The 12,113-nt window shown below is 44.4% G+C and overlaps 1 protein-coding gene across 1 annotated transcript in view; it reads right to left on the bottom strand.

Annotated features, from left to right (window-relative positions):
• Positions 1–12,113, bottom strand: part of ABCA4 (ATP binding cassette subfamily A member 4) — a 172,791-nt gene that overhangs the window by 41,193 nt on the left and 119,485 nt on the right. The window contains exons 25-30 of the mRNA XM_064279964.1: positions 10,468–10,673; positions 10,053–10,101; positions 4,783–5,027; positions 3,965–4,089; positions 3,389–3,487; positions 2,246–2,432 (exon numbers count right to left, since the gene is read on the bottom strand). Of these exons, the coding sequence (XP_064136034.1) occupies positions 2,246–2,432; positions 3,389–3,487; positions 3,965–4,089; positions 4,783–5,027; positions 10,053–10,101; positions 10,468–10,673 (911 nt within the window). The remainder of the gene's footprint in view (positions 1–2,245; positions 2,433–3,388; positions 3,488–3,964; positions 4,090–4,782; positions 5,028–10,052; positions 10,102–10,467; positions 10,674–12,113) is intronic.

Genomic DNA, 12,113 nt, shown 5'->3' with positions numbered 1-12,113 from the left:
CTGGTAGGCCCACTGACAGCTCCAAGGCCAAGTAAGACTTCTCTGATCCCTTTCACTGTCTCTGTAATCCCCAGGAAAGGCTCACTGTGAAATATGTGGGAGTACAGAATTCTTCCACCATACCTATTCAATCTGTATGCTGAGCAAATAATTCAAGAAGCTGGACTATATGAAGAAGAACGGGGCATCAGGATTGGAGGAAGACTCATTAACAGCCTGCGTTATGCAGATGACACAACCTTGCCTGCTGAAAGTGAAGAGGACTTGAAGCACTTACTAATGAAGATCAAAGACCACAGCCTTCAGTATGGATTACACCTCAACATAAAGAAAACAAAAATCCTCACAACTGGACCAATGAGCAACATCATGATAAATGGAGAAAAGATTGAAGTTGTCAAGGATTTCATTTTACTTGGATCCACAATCAACAGCCATGGAAGCAGCAGTCAAGAAATCAAAAGACGCAGTGCATTGGGTAAATCTTTAAAGTGTTAAAAAGCAAAGATGTCACCTTGAAGACTAAGGTGTGCCTGACCCAAGCCATGGTATTTTCAATCGCATTACGTGCATGTGAAAGCTGGACAATGAATAAGGAAGACTGAAGAAGAATTGATGCCTTTGACTTGTGGTGCTGGCAAAGAATATTGACTATACCATGGACTGCCAGAAGAATGAACAAACCAGAATGCTCCGTAGAAGCAAGGACGGCGAGACTGTATCTTACATACTTTGGACGTGTTGTCAGGAGGGGTCAGACCCTGGAGAAGGACATCATGCTTGGCAAAGTACAGGGTCAGCGGAAAAGAGGAAGACCCTCAAAGAGGTGGATTGACACAGTGGCTGCAACAGGGAGCTCAAGCATAACAATGATTATAAGAATGGCGCAGACCGGACAGTGTTTCGTTCTGTTGTGCATAGGGTTGCTATGAGTCGGAACCGACTCGACGGCACCTAACAACAACAACACAGAATTCCCAAGAAAGGATGCCGTCCAGAGCCAAGACTGTTGATGTCTCTGCAAAAGATAAGTTGCTGGCTGTGTGTAAGTTAGGCACACAGCAAATGGCAACCTTCTCAACTAAGGCTGTTAATAAGTGTGTAAATGCGTAATGGGGGGTGGATAGTTGTGGTTCAGAGGTTGAATTTTTGCCTTCCATGTAGATCTGGGTTCAAGTCAGCCAATGCACTTCAAGAGCAGCCAACACCCATTTGTCAGTTGAGGCTTTTGTGTTGCTATGATGCTGAATACGTTTCAGCTGAGCTTCCAGACTAAGACTAGGAAGAAAGGCTTGGCAACCTACTTGGGAGACATCAGTCAATGAGAATCCTATGGATCACGATGGCTTAATCCCTTTGTGCATGAGGTCGCCACAAGTCAGGAGCTGACTCCGGGGGCAGGTCACAACAACAACAAACTGCTACGTGTTTGTACATCACAGCATTGTTTATAACGGTGAAAAACTGGAAATCTAAATATCCAACAATGGGAGATTAGTTAAATAAGTGAAAGTAAATTCAAACAGTGGAATAGCATGTAGGCATTAAAAAGGGTGGTGTTGATATATATTATTGACATGGAAGTATGTTCGTGATATATTATTAAGAGAAGATAGCAGGTTGCAAAATGGTATTTCGAATATCATCCTATTTGAACAGATAAAAATTGAATATTATTGGTGGTTGTTTCCAAGTGATGATATGTTTTTCTTCTGACCTATGTTTATTTTCTAATTTTTCTATGATAAACATGTATTACTCAGATACTTTTGAAATATTTTCTTATCACATCGAATAGGCAGTGTTTGATGGAAAATGAAGCTTGGTCAGTGACTCCACGTGGCAGCAGTGAGGCCCTCTGGGAAGCTTCTCTGAGGGCCCTAGGGAACCTACATCAGTCCCTCATTCAATTGTTAGTTTAAAATATTAGTTAGCTAGAGACTCTGGAGGCATTATTTGTTTCCCCAAATCCCTGCTGTCTCATACAGATTTGGGGCTCCCTTGAGTTTCCCAGGAGTCCCTGGGTGGTTGCACTCAACTACTAGCCTAAAGGTTGGTGATTCAAACCCACCCAGAGGTACCTTGGAAGACAGGCCCGGTGATCTGCTTCCGAAAGCTCACAGCCTTGAAAACCCTCTGGAGCGCAGTTCTACTTTGCATGCATGGGGTCACCATGAGTTAGAATCAACTGAACGATGACTAACAACAACAACAACAGGCTCCCTGGAGGTGGGGTTGGAGGTACCTGAGGGGGAGGAAGCCCCCCAGCACCCTCTGGGCATTCGGGGAGCATGGTGAGCTTCTCTCTGGTGCTGCACTTGCAGGAAGGTGAGGGGTCGTCTGGTGTCCATTTCTGGTTCTGAAGCAGATGGGAGACGTTCGGAGACACAGAGGGGGCCCGCCAGGGGGTTGAATTGCCGCAGGGATACTCCCTAGTGGAAGAAAATATCTCACAGTTGACCAAAGTTGGCCAAATCTATAGAAATGAGGAATAGTGTCTAGCTCTCTCTTTCTTAGCCTTTTCTCCTCATCAGACCCCTGAATTTTCTTCTTATATTCTTGGAGGTTAGTTTCTGCTCAAGAAAAATCAAGACTAGGATTTTGTGGATTGACTAGGTGAGGGCTGGGGAATAATGATCTAGTTTGTGAACTCTTTTCTCTCTCTTCTTTTTTTTCTTCTAGAGGCTTGGCTATTGAGACACACAGTAAATAAGAGAGGAATCTGAAATTGGTCTATTCTGGTCCTTATCAATAGCTCTGAAAAAGATTGGATGAGAAGTTAAAACTACATTGCATCGTTAGGATCCCTAGTGGACTTTAACCGTCCTCTTTAACTCCCTTGGAAACCCTAGCGGCGTAGTGGTTAAGTGCTACAGCTGCTACCCAAAGGGCTGGCAGTTCGAATCCTCCAGGTACTCCTTGGAAACTCTATGGGGCAGTTCTACTCTGTCCTATAGGGTCGCTATGAGTCGGAATCGACTTGATAGCGCTGGGTTTGGTTTGGTTTTGCTAACTCCCTTCTCTAAACTTATAACAATAATTGAGACTTTGCCGTATTTGTCATTAATGCCATTCTAGCCCCAATTATACAATAGCACAGCCTCCCATCTCCCTCCCTCCCCTGTTCAAACTCTTTTGAAGTAAGCTATGGAAAGCACATGTCAGCTCAATATAGGCTTTCTATATTGAGAAATATAGAAATATAGGGCTGTTCAATGCAGAGGCTTTCTAGGAGTGTTGAAGGAGAGGCTGGTTGAGAGCTGGTCAGAAATATGGAAGTGATTCATGTAATACAAAGCAGGGCTGTGTTGGGCCCTCTCCAGCCCTGCCGTTCCAGGGGATCCCAGGGGAGCTGTTGGTGTGAGGGCTGGAGTGTGTGGGGACTTACGGGAGCCACCCTTCCTTCAGGCAGCGGTTGCCAAAGCCTGGCTTGTTCAGAAGGACGTCTGCAAGGACCGCGAGCCGCTCACTGCCAGGCTCATCCATGCTAGACAGAGAGAGAAAAGCTTACTGAGAGTGGACAAAAGGGGTCAATATGCACCTCAACAAGCATTTATCGAAGGGTTATCGCATCCCAGGCATGAGGTTCAGTGCTGTGGCTGCAGACAGAACACTGCCTTGGAATGGTTATGGCTCTCCTGGGATTCTGGTAGGTCTCCGGCCACACCCAGTAATCCAATGGCATATCATGTCTGTGCCTCCTTAAGGCGTAGCTTCAATCCACTCACCTGAATTCTACTTCCTCTTTCCTTAACCCCCTCCCCAAACAATGCTGGTTGTCCACTTGGGATCACCTTTCCAGGTAGTGGCATTAGCTTCCTTTCTGAGGGCAGCCAAGGACCCCTACCATCCCGGTGAATGTCCCAGGGAAGTGGGATGGTCAGGGCCCTACTGAGCACTGTGTGACCCAGGAGCCCCACAGCCCAGAAGGTGCCTGATGACCTCTGGGGACAAGTCTGAGCACCTGAAGAAGGTGTACTGCTGCCCGTACATCCAGGGGTGAAGGGTCAAAGCGGGGTATTCACCAAAAGGAGGGACGATGATGGAAAGCATCAGAGCCAATAACACAAAAGTGGCTGGAAGAACAATCTGTGGGAAAATAAATGTGGAAACGGGCTGTGTTATGTGAGACATTAAACACACACACACACACACACACACACACATTCTTTTAAACACTTATCTATAGCTTCATAACCAGGCCCAGGTAGACAAGGTCTGGTTTCTGGGGAACGTTATAGGCAGAGGAAATGGTGTGTACAAAAATTGCATGGGCAGGCGATGTAGAAGAAAATGGAATGTTCCGGTGACTGGTGAGGAATCTGAATGTAGGCCAATGTTCAGCCAGAGGTTAAAGGGCAGTTCAGAGAATAAGTCATGTTACTGTTCTCTGGCCTAGAGTTTTTTTTTAATGAAAAACATCAAAATAAAAAAGAGGACAATGACCTTGGCATGCAGGGCATTGCAAAAATGAATGAAAACATGACTTTACCCTTCACTGTAAAAATCAAAACAATAATATTAACACATTTACTGTTATTCTATTTTCTCTGCTTGGTGAGGTCTAACACATACAAAGAAGCTTTGTGTTACTAAGAATCAAAATAAAGGCTTGGCGAGGAGGAAACAAGAGTCCTGACAGAATCCAAGGAGACTGCTGGTGGCTGCGTTGGAACCCCCTGTGCAGGAGAAGGCCCAGGAGAGGATGGAAACGCCAGGAGAGGGCACCACAGGCTCAGGCAAGGAGCAACTTGAGAGCACAGCAAAGACCCACAGTGAGACCTGCGCCAGGAAGTCCTTGTGGCTCCTCGTGGCATGATGGAACCGCTTGACCAGCAGGGCCTGCATGTGCTGGAGCACGAGGCGCGCTCCGGTGTTAAGTGGGGCACTGTGGTTCTCTGACTCTGCATGACACTGGTCCTCTCTGGGGCAGCTGCGGGAGTCCTGGGGAACCTGTCTGGCCTTCTCCCTGGGACCCAAACAAGGGTGTCGGAGACTGACGTTTTCTCCTTTCTGCTGAGTGCCACCTGGTTTGGGAGATTGAATTAATAATTTAGAAAAATACCCGAAGGGTCTGGATCACATATGTCATTTCTTCTTATAGCACTGGCTCTCCCTTCATTGAAATCAGCAACAAAACATCCACCAGGTACATCAACGCACTTTAAAAAAAGTCTGTTTTCCACTATAAATAAACTACAGGCAGAATCGCCTAAAATAACTTTAAAATTCTCTATAGCAGTTAAAGAGAACCAAACCAAACCCAGTGCCATCAAGTCCGACTCATAGCGACCCTATAGGACAGAGTAGAACTGCCCCATAGAGTTTCCAAGGAGCGCCTGGCGGATTCGAACTGCCGACCCTTTGGTTAGCAGCCATAGCACTTAACCGCTACACCACCAGGGTTTCCCTAAAGAGAACAAGATAGGTCTAAAAGCATTGACACAGAGAGGTGTTAAACATACAGCTAAGTGAAAAAAACTAAGTTGCAGAAAAATACGTATAATAAGATCAGATTTATGTTAGAAAACATACATCATATACAAAGAAAAATGACATTTTATGTATACACACACACACACACACACATAACTGCAAAGCTCTGAGAGAAAGCACACCAACTGTTAGCAGAGGTTACCACTGGGCAGGCAGAGTTGGATAAGTGAGGATGAAGCGGGAAGCAGTATTTTAGCCTTTTCATATTATTTGAAATTTTTTTTAACAACAAAATATATTTACATATTACCTGTTTACTTTTTAAAAAATTAAAATTCAAAGTCAACTTGGCACTTTCTGAATTTTTACAGGCTTCTGAGAAGTGGTAGAAAGACTAATGAACTTCCTTAAGAGAACCGGGCTTGTGGATGCTGGTACTTACTGGATTCATAAATTTGGGAGAGTGGTTTAACCTGTCTGAATCTGAGTTTTCTCAGGCATAATATGAAAATGAAAACATTTGACGGGGCTGTTAGGAAGATTAAATAAGATAAAATATGTGAATGTGTTTCATAAACCACTGGAAATTGTTGCAGCTGTAGTTTAACATCACTAATTAACATTCACTTGGAGAGCATCTGTCTTTGAGCAGACAGGGACAGCCTAGAGGATGCTGGCTACTGGCCATCTGCTTCTTTTTGTCGTTGTTGTTGTTAAGAGCCATTGAGTGAATCCCAACTCATAGTGACCCCTATGTACAACAGAATGAAACACAGCCTGGTCCTGTGCCATCCTCACTATCGTTGCTATGTTTGAGCCCATTGTTGCAGCCACTGTGTCAATCTATCTTGTTGAGGGTCTTCCTATTTTTTGCTGACTCTCTACTTTGCCAAGCATAATATCCTTCTCCAGGGACTGGCCCTTCCTGATAACATGTCCAAAGTATGTGAGACGAAGTCTCGCCATCCTCGCTTCTAAGGAGAATTCTGGCTGTACTTCTTCCAAGACAGATTTTTCGTTCTGGAAGTCCATGGTGTCTATTCAATATTCTTGCCAATACCACGATTCATAGGCATCAATTCTTCAGTCTTTCTTATCCATTGTCCAGCTTTGACATGTGTGAGAGGCAATTTAAAGTACCATGGCTTGGGTCAGGAGGACCTTAATCCTCAAAGTGATGTCTTTGTCTTTTAGCACTTTAAAGAGGTCTTGCAGCAAGTTTGCCCACTGCAATATGTCATTTTATTTCTTGACTGTTGCTTCCATGGGCATTGATTGTGGATCCAAGTAAAATGAAATCCTTGACAATTTTTCCCTTTTCTCCATTTATCATGATGTTGCTTATGGTCCAGTTGTGTGGATTTTTGTTTTCTTTATGTTGAGGTGTAATCCATAATGAAGGCTGTGGTCTTTGGTTTTTATCAGTAAGTGCTTCAAGTCTTCTTCACTTTCAGCAAGCAAAGTTGTGTCATCTGCATATCGCAGGTTGTTAATGAGTCTTCCTCCAGTGCTGATGCCACATTCTTCTTCACATAGTACAGCTTCTCAGATTATTTGCTCAGGATACACCCTCAAGTGCCCTAGGGCACAGGCATCTGCAAAGGGTATTAGGTCAGCTCAGTCTTCCTTTCAATTTACATCCATGGGCACTTATGATGTACCACCTGTGATGCCGAGGCCTTGGTGATATGGGACCCAGCCCAGCCCCTGCACTCAGAAGGGTGGAGAAGTTCTGCAGGTCTTCTGACCTGCCCAGTGCCAGAGTCCCGGTTCTCCAACCTTCTTTCTTCCCTAGTCTAGGCTCATATTTGATCTCTGCTGTGGCCAGCTCTCCCTCTGTTAGGAGCCCTCATGCCTCTCCTATTCACCGGCTGACCTAATCTCTAACCTCTAATCTTTGCCTTCTCCCTGGGCGACCCCATCCAAACTGGAGTCCAAGATCCTGGCCAGGCCTGTTCAGCATTGCTGGTTTGTTCCTACTTTTCTTCTGCTCTCTAGTGGTCACTAGTGTAAGCCATGTCTTCAGATGTGGCACTGACCTTCTTGGTGCAAGACCATGTGTGACTCAGTGGACAAGTTCCCTCAGAATTTGGAGATAAGAAAACATCATCCTCTAAAACGGAAACAATCCCTAACAGACGGACTTGGCCATCTGAAGTCAGCCATCCCAGGAGAGGCAGTGAGGGTGTGGAATCTAAGATCCTAGATTTGAAAGCTAAGACTATGAAATAAGATCCAGAAGCATGCATAACTTTAGGCAAGTCATTTATTCTGTTAGCCTCAGTTTCTCCCAGATGAGGCAGATCCTTGCCCTACATGCTGCATGATATTATAAAAACAAACCAGTTACCATCGAGTCAATTCCAACTCATGGTGACCCCATGTGTGTTAGAGTAGAACTGCGTTCCATGGGATTTTCAAGGGTGCCTCTGGATGGAGTTAAATCTCCAACCTTTTGGTAAGCAGCTGAGTGCATTAAATACTTGTAAGCACCCACGAACTCTTCATGAGATTATAGCGACAATCAAAGTAGATATTAAGTATTTTGGAAAGTATAAAGGGCTACACAAGTTTGAGGTAAGAAATGATTTGTAAACTTTGAGATTAAAATGTTTCTAAGTCTTGATTGGAGCTCTCGTGGTGCAGTGGTTAAGAACTTGGCTGCTAACCAAAAGGTCGGCAGTTCAAATTCACCAGCCACGCCTTGGAAACCCTATGGGGCAGCTCTATTCTGTCCTATAGGGTCACTATGAGTTGGAATTGACACAATGGCAAAGGGTTTGGTTTGTTTTTTTTAAGTCTTGATCAGGAATCAAATACTGTTTTAAGGACTTGGTGAGCATTAACTGATTTACTTCTCTCAATAACCCTAAAAGGCTGATATTATTATTATTATTATTTTATAGATGAGGAAACTGAGGGAAAAAGAGGTTAAATGAATTACCCAAAGGCACTCGGTTAGCAAATTACAGAGCTCAGTTTTGATATTTGGTCTGCCTCACTCTAGAAGCTGAACTCTCAACCACCACCCTTGGTGACTCCCTTGGAACATCTTATTCTAGGCCCATGCTGACCAGACCGTCTTCTGATCTATGATTTATTTTCCTGAATGTATCTCATTATTAAGAAGGAGAATTCTGTGCGGATAAAAGGCCCTAGTTCTTGAATCCAGCAAGTCGTTGTGTATTGTTGAATCAATTCTGACTCATAACAACCTCATGTGACAGACTAGAACTGCCTCATAGGGTTTCCTAGGTTGTAATCTTTATGAGAGCAGATGGCCAGGTCTTTTCTCCTGCAGAGCGGCTGGGTGGGTTCGAACCACTGACCTTTCAGTTAGCACCTGAATCCGGCATAGCTGCTGATATAAATTAGCATATTTTCGTTCTAGTCTTGGTTAATGTAGGTCTTTGCCTTTGGATGAGCTGAGAGAATTCAATTTCTGTGTCTGTAGAGCTGAAAAGAGAACCTGGGTCCTGTGGTGAGCACACCTCTCCAGAGGATTGCCCTACTCTCCATCCTCCCACTCTGCCAGGATGGTCACCTCTCTTGGCCACCACCTGACCTAGCTGGATGGACTGGAGAATGTTTGGGCTAGTATAGTTGACCACTGGTAATTCTGTGCAGAGCTGATAGGTGAACTTCTGGGATAACTTACCTAGCAAGATGAAAACCATGTTATCTTAACAATTGGCACCAGAATCCCCCTTTGGGAGGAGACAGTCTTTGCTCAGGAAAACATCGTGATATGCTACTCTGGGTAGAAGGAGATAACCAGTGGGCATGGGTGGTGTCAAGAGCCCAAGGCAGCAAAGGAAAATTGCAACACAGCAAGGAGAGAGGGAGCCAGATAGGGGAGGGAGGAGCCAGGGAGGAGATTTTAGCTCTGTAGGTGGGTGCCTATTGTACTCTCAGAAATGGTTTAAGTTGCAGGTGTCTCTCCTGAAGGTCCATCTCCCCACCCTCCGCAGTAAAGTCTTCTACACTGACGAATACATTGTGGGGCTATGGGGTATTGGTAAAATCGTGGCAGGGGCCAGATAGATACATGTAGAAGAAAGACTCCCGGAATCCATAGGGATCTTGATCCCTATGGTTTCAAAGGTCCACAGGGCACTAAATATACCCTGAATGATTTTGTCTAGATCTCAAAGGGACCAGGAGACTCTAGCCGGTTTCTGGGTTGTATTTACAGTCACCATTATCTTTAAAGGCTACCAGCTGTCACTCACACAGATCTTCCTCAAAGGCGGACAGAAGGGATTAGAGAGCCTGGTGAAGATGAGAGGAGACAAGGATGAGGATGTGGTAGGAACAAGAAACCAGGAAGTGGGATGAGAAATACTGGGATGGGGAAGCTATCCATTGATAAAAATCCTGATCCATCCACAAGAATTCTGATTCATCAAGGGTGTTCCCACTCAGAGCTAACTCATTTTGTCATTCCATTGTTATTCAAAGAATCCAAGGAGGTACAATGCCTGTTATTTCCAGTCAGATCAAAACAATGGAGGAATATTCGCCTGCTTTGCTGTTTCATGAATGTATCCTTAGATTTTTCTAAATGAGAGCTTGGGGGTGCAATAGGGGTACAAGCTACACACTCAGCAGCGTACCTACAAACAAAGGTCCTGAGTCAGAATCCTCTGTAACCTTCAGAAAAATCTGTCAAGAAGAGAAAAAGAGAGAATTTGGTTTAGGCAGTCCCACTCAGAAAAATCAAACCCAAGCTCAATTTTGTTGTGTATTGCTTCATAACGGGAAGAAAATACATATGACACTTTATCTAAGAACACAGTCTTCTATAAATATAAAAATGTATGCACACTGTGACGACAGCTACATCAAATATGTATGTGTATAAAAAAAAAGACAGGAGGAAAGAATGCCAAAAATGAACATAGTTGCTCTACTTGGATGGGGTGGGGAATTATATATATGCTTTTACAAAGCTTTCCTTTAGTGTTAGTTTTTTTAAAAGAGCCATCTCTTATGGCACCTGAGAGAAACCAGCTGGACTCTCTGCCTTACCTCTTCCAGGGGAGTGTCCGAAATTCCAAAGCTGCTGAGCCCCAGGTCAGCCAGCGTCTCCTCCAGCTCCCTGAAAAGGCTGGCATATGCTCTCTGCTTGAAATTCTTGTTGGGAAGAAGGAAGATAAGTTCTTGACCAATGCATTCCACCAGCTCTGCCTCTGGAACATGGTGGTGAACCAGTTTCATCAGCTCATTCACATCGCCTAGGACAAGAAAAAAAGACTGACACCAACTCTATTTTCCAGAACCTGATCGTTTATTTAGATGGGAGATTATGAAGGGCCACTGCTTTCTTCCACCTTGCGTTTGGGGGAAGGGCATTTAGATACCCAGTAGTGACTCTTCTGGAGGACTGCCACTCCGTGTGATGGGCCCTGAGAGGTAGATGGAGATGGAAGCAAAAGCGCTCCCACTAACTGGCTGTGCAGCCCTGGGGAGGTGGTGTGACATCCCTGTGCCAGCTTCCTCCTTTGTTCAATCACTTGTGTTCCTTACAAGCCCTGTTACATTGGGCAGGTTATATCTTAGTTTCTTTATCTGTGAAAGGGGAAAAGAATAGTACCCACTTTGTAGTTGTTTGTGAGGTTTGGGTGAATTACACATAAAGCACTTAGAACAGTGCGTCACGCATAGACGAGTATTTTTGGTAGTTACCTCTGAATCAATTCTGACTCATAGGTTCCAACTGCCAACCTTTCGGCTGGTAGTTGAGAGCTTAACCGCTTGCGCCACGCAGTTGCTGTCGTTATTATGAACATCATCTCAAGGAAGAAAGCTCTTCATCGTTCTTGTTGCTCATTCTCATTCACCACAAGCCTGAGGGTTAAGAATTACGTCAAGTTGTCTTCATTTTCCTGGTTTGAGCCAAGCTATAGGGGGCCTTGCCCAAGACACACACCTGGAACTGATCGCCAAGCTGGAGTGAGAATGCCCCTCTCTAAATCCCATACCCATACGTGGTCTAACTTTTTAGAGAATTGTACTATTTTCGGAGCCCTGGTGGTGTAGTGATTAAGAGCTTGGCTTCTCAGCAAAAGGTCAACAGTTTGAATTCACTAGCTGTTCCTTGGAAACCCTATGGAGCAATTGTACTCTGTCCTATAGGGTCACTGTGAGTTGGAATCAACTCCACGGCAAAGGGTTTGGTTTTTGGTTTCGATACCATTTTCCTTGGGATTGTGGCTGCCTCCTCAAACAAGACAAACAAAACAAAACTTAATATGCAGGTCACAGGAAATTCAGAAGGGTGTTGAGGAGCTATGGAGAGGGGCCAGAGGGATGGGGCCTGGGGTGAGTAGCAGCGGGTATGGTGAAGTGTCAAGTATTAAGTACTTACCTGATACCCTCCTATATTAGAAAATGACTTTTATACACAAGCCTGTGTTACTTTAAAATGAAAATTTTTAATTAAAATTTCTAATTAAAAAAAATTTAAAGAGTGTATTTAAAGAGCCAGTTCCCTAGTACATTCTCTTGAGAGGCAGGTCAAAGGGAAAGGGGTTCTGGAAACTTCTCAAGCTCTTCCACAAGTTGTTCTCTTAGAGAGTTAGGATCACCCAGTAGGGTTTTTTTTTCCTCCTTTGTTTTTAAAATGACCAATTTCATGGCTTTCAACCCAAATCCTTCTGCTGAGTTGGACTGGT

This window comes from Loxodonta africana, chromosome 3 (genome assembly GCF_030014295.1).
Source record: "Loxodonta africana isolate mLoxAfr1 chromosome 3, mLoxAfr1.hap2, whole genome shotgun sequence".
NCBI lineage: Eukaryota > Metazoa > Chordata > Mammalia > Proboscidea > Elephantidae > Loxodonta > Loxodonta africana.
The sequence above is the reverse complement of the archived record's forward strand: the minus strand, read 5'-3'. Positions and strand labels throughout refer to the sequence as shown.